General features: G+C 46.0%; 2 protein-coding genes across 6 annotated transcripts in view; one reads left to right on the forward strand and one right to left on the reverse strand.

Moving 5' to 3' along the window:
- macrod2 (mono-ADP ribosylhydrolase 2) overlaps window positions 1–7500 on the reverse strand; it is a 1220194-nt gene that overhangs the window by 1023255 nt on the left and 189439 nt on the right. The gene's annotated exons all lie outside the window — the stretch shown is intronic.
- Window positions 1–7500, forward strand: part of LOC110502829 (fibronectin leucine rich transmembrane 3) — a 16893-nt gene that overhangs the window by 7788 nt on the left and 1605 nt on the right. The window contains exons 2-3 of one of the 4 annotated variants that reach the window (XM_090217388.1): window positions 3298–4224; window positions 5605–7500. The exon at window positions 5605–7500 is cut by the window's right edge and continues 1605 nt beyond it. In XM_090217388.1, coding sequence (XP_090073514.1) covers window positions 5661–7500 — 1840 coding nt within the window. In that variant the 5' untranslated portion in view covers window positions 3298–4224; window positions 5605–5660. The remainder of the gene's footprint in view (window positions 1–3297; window positions 4225–5604) is intronic. The other 3 variants (XM_021581156.3, XM_021581157.3, XM_021581158.3) reach the window with 3 other exon arrangements.

Raw genomic sequence — 7500 nt, forward strand, 5'->3', positions numbered from 1 at the left:
TCAGAGCTTGAGTTAGTTTTAGGGTTCGGAGCTTGAGTTAGTTTTAGGGTTCGGAGCTTGAGTTAGGTTTAGGGTTCGGAGCTTGAGTTAGGTTTAGGGTTCAGAGCTTGAGTTAGTTTTAGGGTTCGGAGCTTGAGTCAGTTTTAGGGATCGGAGCTTGAGTTAGTTTTAGGGTTCGGAGCTTGAGTTAGTTTTAGGGTTCAGAGCTTGGGTTAGTTTTAGGGTTTGGAGCTTGAGTTAGGTTTAGGGTTCGGAGCTTGAGTTAGTTTTAGGGTTCAGAGCTTGGGTTAGTTTTAGGGTTCGGAGCTTGAGTTAGGTTTAGGGTTCGGAGCTTGAGTTAGTTTTAGGGTTCAGAGCTTGGGTTAGTTTTAGGGTTCGGAGCTTGAGTTAGGTTTAGGGTTCGGAGCTTGAGTTAGGTTTAGGGTTCGGAGCTTGAGTTAGGTTTAGGGTTCGGAGCTTGAGTTAGGTTTAGGGTTCGGAGCTTGAGTTACTTTTAGGGTTAGGGTTAAGGTTAGGTTTTTGGGTTAAGGTTCAGGTAAGAGTACTCATAGGTTTAGGGTTATGGGAAAATAGGATGTTGAATGGGACTGAATTGTGTCCCCCCACAAGTTCAGCTGTACAAGACTGTGTGTGTGTGTGTGTGTGTGTGTGTGTGTGTGTGCGGTCATCAGGCAGCAGCATCTCAAGACTGGAGCTGTAATCGGGTTACAAGCCTCTCATTTCCATAATCTTCTCCATAGGCTACAGGTGTTAAATTGCCCACTCTCGTCCATGTTCTACAGGAGCACACTTAAATGGCAGCTAGTGGAACACACACACACACACACACACACACACACACACACACACACACACACACACACACACACACACACACACACACACACACACACACACACACACACACACACACACACACACACACACACACACACACACACACACACACACACTCTTTGGCAGAGATTAGAGCGAGGTACATGTAAGGACATAATGCCATTGTGTTGTCAGTGGAAACATAACATTAACTTGGCAGAGTAAGTTCTATTTTTAACACCAGCGGGCCAGGTTTAATATAAGGTGCATTCATAGTAGTAGGTTGTTAAAAGAGAGGGTGTGTGTGTCTGTATGGGTTGGTTCTTCTATCCTTGTGGGGACCTAAAATCCCCCAACGTCCCCACAAGGATAATAAAACAAGGAAAATTCTCCCTCGTGGGGATATTTCCCACATCCCCATGAGAACAAAGGCTATTTGAAGCTTAGGAGTTAGGTTTAGGGTTTCAATTAGGGTTAGGGCTAAGATTAGGGTTAGGGCTAAGATTAGGGTTAGGGCTAAGATTAGGGTTAGGGTTAGGGCTAAGATTAGGGCTAAGATTAGGGTTAGGGTTAGGGCTAAGATTAGGGTTAGGGCTAAGATTAGGGTTAGGGCTAAGATTAGGGTTAGGCGTTAGTGGTTAGTGGTTAGGAGTTACGTTTTGGGTTAGGGTTACTGGTTAAGTTTAAGGTTGAGGCTAGGGTAAGGGTTAGGTTTAGCGTTAGGGAAAATAGGAAATTGAATGGAAATACATTTTAGGTCCCCACAAGGATAGAAGTACAACACGGGTGTGTGAGAGAGAGAGTGTGTGTGTGTGAGGGAGGGATTGAGTGAGGGATTGAGGGGTGGTGGGGTGAAAGTAAGGGCGAAAGGTGATGCTGGAACACGGGTAGGGTGGCTGGCCCAGTTGTATTCATGAGCCTTTCAAATGAGCTTTATCTCACATGTACATTTCTGAGCAGTGTGAACAGAGGAGGGAGTTTCATTTCACTCAGGAGCAAGAGAGGCCGCCTTAGGGGGCCTTGCTCAGGGGCGTGTTGCCCTGGTCATAGCTTCTGTCTAGAAGCGACCCCTTTTCTTTTCTGAGAACAGAGCAGATTGCATTCTTTAATCTTAGTCAGAAACTCAGAGGCCAAATCTTCGTCCCAAATGGCACCCTATTCCCTACACAGTGAACTACTTTTGAAAAAGTACTGCACTATATAGGGAATATGGTGCCATTTAGGACACAGCCCAGAATGAAGCATCAGCTCCGGTTGAAAAACGAAGCAGTGTCAGCTGAGGCAGTGAACTGAGCAAGACAGGAGGGAACAAGAGGGAAACAGGGGTCTAGATCACTGACGCTTTTCATATGGAAAGACATTCTTTTCTACCATCACCACAGAAAAGATGGGGGGGGGGGGGGGTGCTGGGGCTGATATTAGGGTTGGGGGGTGGAAAGGGCAATGCACACAATCACGGTTGAGCAAGCTGCTAGTGGGGAGAAAAACGTTTTATCTTTTAAAAATAAAAATCCACAGTGAACACAGCGGTTAATCTGGGTCTCACCAACTATGTCCACTATCAAAGAGAAGCAGCACAGGCTTTTCTCCCAGGCTAATTCAGGCAAAGCTAAATAAATCCCCCTGATCTACAGATACATTTAATAAGCTTTAGGGGCTCTGACTCAGTCTCAACTCCCATAAGCAAACCCATCTCATCCCGGCTAGTGTTCATACCATGTGTACTGTTGTTAGATGTTGTATTCCTCACGATTTAGCCTATACAGAGATTTAGCCTACATAGAGATTTAGCCTACACAGAGATTTAGCCTACATAGAGATTTAGCCTACACAGAGATTTAGCCTATACAGAGATTTAGCCTACACAGAGATGTAACCTATACAGAGATTTAACCTATACAGAGATTTAACCTATACAGAGATTTAGCATATACAGAGATTTAACATAGAATAAATAGGATCTTCACAACCTCTTCTCTGTTCGAGATTTCTGAATCCACCTTTCATTAAATCTGAATTTCCCTAAAGCATTGTCCTCTATAATTAAAAAAGACATGCATTGTTTGATGAGAGTGAAGGAAGGAAGGAGTTCAACAGACAGAGGTAGACTTAATGGCACCATGCTGTGTGTTTCTTTGCATTTAGGCCAGGCAGCAAGCCATATGACACCCATTAACCTTGAAATCTGTGTCTCAAATGGAACCCTATTCCCTATAAAGTGCATTACTTTTAACCAGGGACGTTTCCCAATGATTTCCCTTCACTCCTCATACTTACAGACACTGTCTGTCTGACAGATGTTACAATGATTTCCCTTCACTCCTCATACTTACAGACACTGTCTGTCTGACAGATGTTACATTGATTTCCCTTCACTCCTCATACTTACAGACACTGTCTGTCTGACAGATGTTACATTGATTGCTAATAGCCTATGGATGTTAAATAATGTTGATCTTTGTCTCTTTGGCTGTTTTTCAGAGAACCAACCAATGCAGAATAGTGTGGGTACAGGAATAGAAGCAGGACACAGCATGGTCCAGAGAGCAGGTGTGTGACCATAAGGGAACAAGCTACTACGAGGCTGGGCCTGGGAGAAGTGATCCGACCATTGTCCTGCCGTCCACAGGTCTCCTGAGGAGTACGTACCACTCTGTTACTGGAGTGTCTAGAACTTCCCTAGCCCTGGATTCATGGAAAACGCCGTTCTGTGTTTCCTGCAAGGCTGGAGTACATAAGTGATACAGCCCTGGAGTGAGTCTTAGGAAGCAGGGTTGGTATTGGTATGGCTCAGTCCAGCTTTGGGTATTCTTTTCTTTTCTGTGGAGAACCTGCTGGAGTTACCCTCCCCTTTCCTGAGAGGACCTAACCTCAGCTTCAAATCTCTACCCTAAGAGGAGGGGGCCTCTATGTAACACAAAGAAATCTAATTTGGGGTTATTGGAGTTGCCGAGTTGGACGATACAAGGGCTCTACTACTACTACTACTACTACTACTACTACTACTACCATTGGGACGTTCCTTTTTAATATTACCCCCCACCCCCCAAAATCTTGTGCTTTTGAGAGGAGGAAGACTGCAGCTTTGTCTTTCAGTCTGAGTGGAGATGCTTTTTCTACTGGCTTATCTTCCATGGCAAAACCTTTGATGGCCTGAGAGGCCTGAGCAGGGCTGACAACACAAGAGGAGGGTCAGCGAACAAACACGGATCAGTTTAGTTCAAACACACTGACCCTGGTCACAATATAACCAAGGGTATAAGCAAAGACCTTCTCTCTCTTACTACGCTAATAAACTTTTCCTTTCTGAAAAGGATTAATAGAAAAGATTTCAACATACATCTCCATCTGCTGGATGGGGAAAGGATTCTTGTGTGGCTGCAGAAGGATTATTTACGGATCCTTCAGGTATGACAGCTATGATTGGATGTTGGCTGTGGCTTCTTTACGCCTCACTGACCAAACCAAGGTTTCTAATAATGGTGCGTGTGTGTGTGTGTGTGTGTGTGTGTGTGTGTGTGTGTGTGTGTGTGTGTGTGTGTTTTCTAATGAGACGTGGTGGAAGGAGAGGTCAGTACATGAATGCTTAATTAAAGTAATAAATCAGTACTTGTCTAATTAAAAGGGAAACCACACTTCACTGGTCACAGTATAAACTAAAGGAGAAAGACAGACAAGCAGTTTGCACCTACTGTTTTGCCATATTAATTTGAGGTCATGACCTCTTGTTGTTGCAGTGCTAGTTAAGAAATAGTTTGTTGTTTCCTTGGTGTTTGTGGCTGTATATAGAGAAACAGCACATGACAACTTCTACTTACAAATATACTGCTGTGCTAAAAGGTAACTTAAATGTGATTATTCATGCAATATTAACTGCTCTAAATCAGTTATTGCTACCAGTCACAGCCAAGCACTGAACAGTTCAGCCATGTAGTTAGTGAATGGATGACTGATGAGTGCAGTTTCGTTTACATTGTTCCACATTTGGTATTGAGTCTGCAAAGCACTGCCACTGCTACCTAGGAATCTGACCAGCAATGCAAAGAATCTCCCTCAGAAGATTTGTTCTACTGACACGGTTATTTCTTGAGGAATGTTTTCTGTTTATCTCCTTTAGCTACTGTAAATAGAAACATCTCTACCACCTTGTGAGCTCTAGGCCAGATTAATGTAAGAATGTAAGACAGAGAGCAAGAGAGACGTTTCCACAACAGTTCATTTACAAGGCCTGACTTTGTTCATGCACCCCCCCCCCCCCCCCCCCACACACACACACACACTAGCAGCAATGAAAGGCAGCCTTGAGAAAGATACAGAAACGTGTAAAACAACCAAGGCCAAGCTATTACATTTTACAAGCTAAAGCCCAAGCACAGGGATTGAATTCAGAAGAGAGGCCAGATGTTAAAGGATTTTCTTATCTACAAACAAGAAATGAGGAAAAGGGAAAAACATTGTAAACTTGTGAAGTTTCTAGAGTCTAATGGGAATGTATGTACTAACGTTATGTGTGTTCCTTGAAAACAGCCCTTTGCACTCAAACTAGTTTTAGCCTCGCTAGTTGCTTTAATTCATTTTCTGTGTTTGGTAAATCGTAATAGTAACAATTTATATCAATTTAATAGTCTGCATAGGGCCTACAAACAATCTAATATATTGCAGAACGTTTATTGCGGAAAGAGCTTGAGGCAACACAATTCAAGCAAACAGCAATTACTAGAAACAAGAATGTTGGCTTCCTTTTAAAGGCCTTGTGCATTAACTTTACCCTTCTGTCTCCTCCCTAAGGGTTCCTGAGTGATCACACTGCCAGACTACACCAGACGCCACAACCTCCAAACAAGATGACCGCCCAATGCAAGAACTTCCTCCTCTTCCTGACCAGAGTAGGACTACTCTTGGGTCTGGCTAACCCTCTGGTGACCTCAGCCTCCTGCCCATCGGCCTGCCGGTGTGATGGGACCTTCATCTACTGTAATGATCGAGGCCTCACCTCCATTCCTACCGGCATTCCGCTGGATGCTACTGTACTCTTCCTCCAAAACAACAGGATCAAGAGTGCTGGTATCCCCACCGATCTGAAGAGGCTAAGCAATGTTGAGAAGATCTATCTGTACTGTAATAATCTGGATGAGTTCCCCCAAAACCTGCCAATAGGAGTCAAAGAGCTGCATCTACAGGAGAATAATATTCGGATGATTACGCATGCGTCGCTGGGTCAGATCCCGCTGATCGAGGAGCTACACCTGGATGATAACTCTGTCTCGGCGGTTAGCATCGAGGAGGGAGCGTTCAGGGACAGCAACCACCTGAGACTACTTTTTCTGTCCAGGAACCACCTGAGCACCATCCCATCCGGCCTTCCGCAGACCATCGAGGAGCTGCGCTTCGACGACAACCGGATCTCGTCAATATCGGAGGCGTCCCTCCAGGACCTGATCAACCTAAAGAGACTCGTCCTGGACGGGAACCTACTCAACAACCGTGGCATCGGCGAGATGGCCTTCATCAACCTGATTAATCTCACCGAGCTGTCCCTGGTGAGAAACACACTGACGTCTCCGCCGGCTAACTTACCGGGAACCAGTCTTGAAAAATTGCAGCTCCAAGACAACCACATCAACCGGGTACCGGCCGGGGCTTTCGCTTTCCTCAGGCAGCTGTATCGGCTGGATCTATCGGGCAACAACCTGAGCAGTCTGCCTCAAGGAGTGTTTGAAGACCTGGATAACCTCACGCAGCTCCTGCTCCGTAACAACCCATGGCAGTGTACTTGCCGGATGAAGTGGGTGAGAGACTGGTTAAGGTCGCTGCCGACAAAAGTCAACGTTCGAGGGTTTATGTGCCAGGGGCCGGACAAGGTGAAGGGCATGGCTATAAAGGATCTGTCTACTGACTTGTTTGACTGTGCAGGCTCTGACTTGGACGGGAGCCAGGGGGCCCCTACCTTCGAGACCAGCACCGTCTCTAACACCTTACCCCCCTCACATCCACAATGGCCCTCCTTTGTCACTAAAAGACCAGTGGTGAAAATGCCTGAACTGAGTAAGAACCACCGCAGTACTACGACACCATCAGGTAGAAAGATCATCAGGATCAGCGTGAAGTCGAGCAGTGCAGAGACAGTGCACATCTCCTGGAGGGTTTCTGTACCCATGACTGCCCTAAGGCTCAGCTGGTTAAAACTTGGCCACAACCCTTCATTTGGTTCCATCACGGAGACCATCGTACAGGGGGAGAAGACGGAGTACCTCCTAACAGCTCTAGAACCGGAATCCTCATACAGGATATGCATGGTTCCCATGGAGACCAGCAACATTTACCTGTCGGACGAGACTCCGGTTTGCATCGAGACAGAGACCAGTTCTCTGAAGGCCTACAACCCCACCACCACTCTGAACCGCGAACAGGAAAAGGAGCCTTACAACAATTCCAGTCTGCCTTTAGCCGCGATCATCGGAGGGGCTGTGGCTCTGTTGGCAATGATAATGCTGGCGCTTGTGTGCTGGTACGTGCACAGGAAGGGTTCGCTGTTTTCCAGGAATTGCACCTACAACAAGGGCCGACGGAGGAAGGACGATTACGCAGAGGCGGGGACGAAGAAGGATACCTCGATCTTGGAGATACGAGAGGCCTCTTTTCAGATGATCCCCATACACCCCGTGCCCGTGTCCAAAGAGGAGT

Source organism: Oncorhynchus mykiss, chromosome 23, assembly GCF_057628025.1.
Source record: "Oncorhynchus mykiss isolate SJ-2025 chromosome 23, ASM5762802v1, whole genome shotgun sequence".
NCBI lineage: Eukaryota > Metazoa > Chordata > Actinopteri > Salmoniformes > Salmonidae > Oncorhynchus > Oncorhynchus mykiss.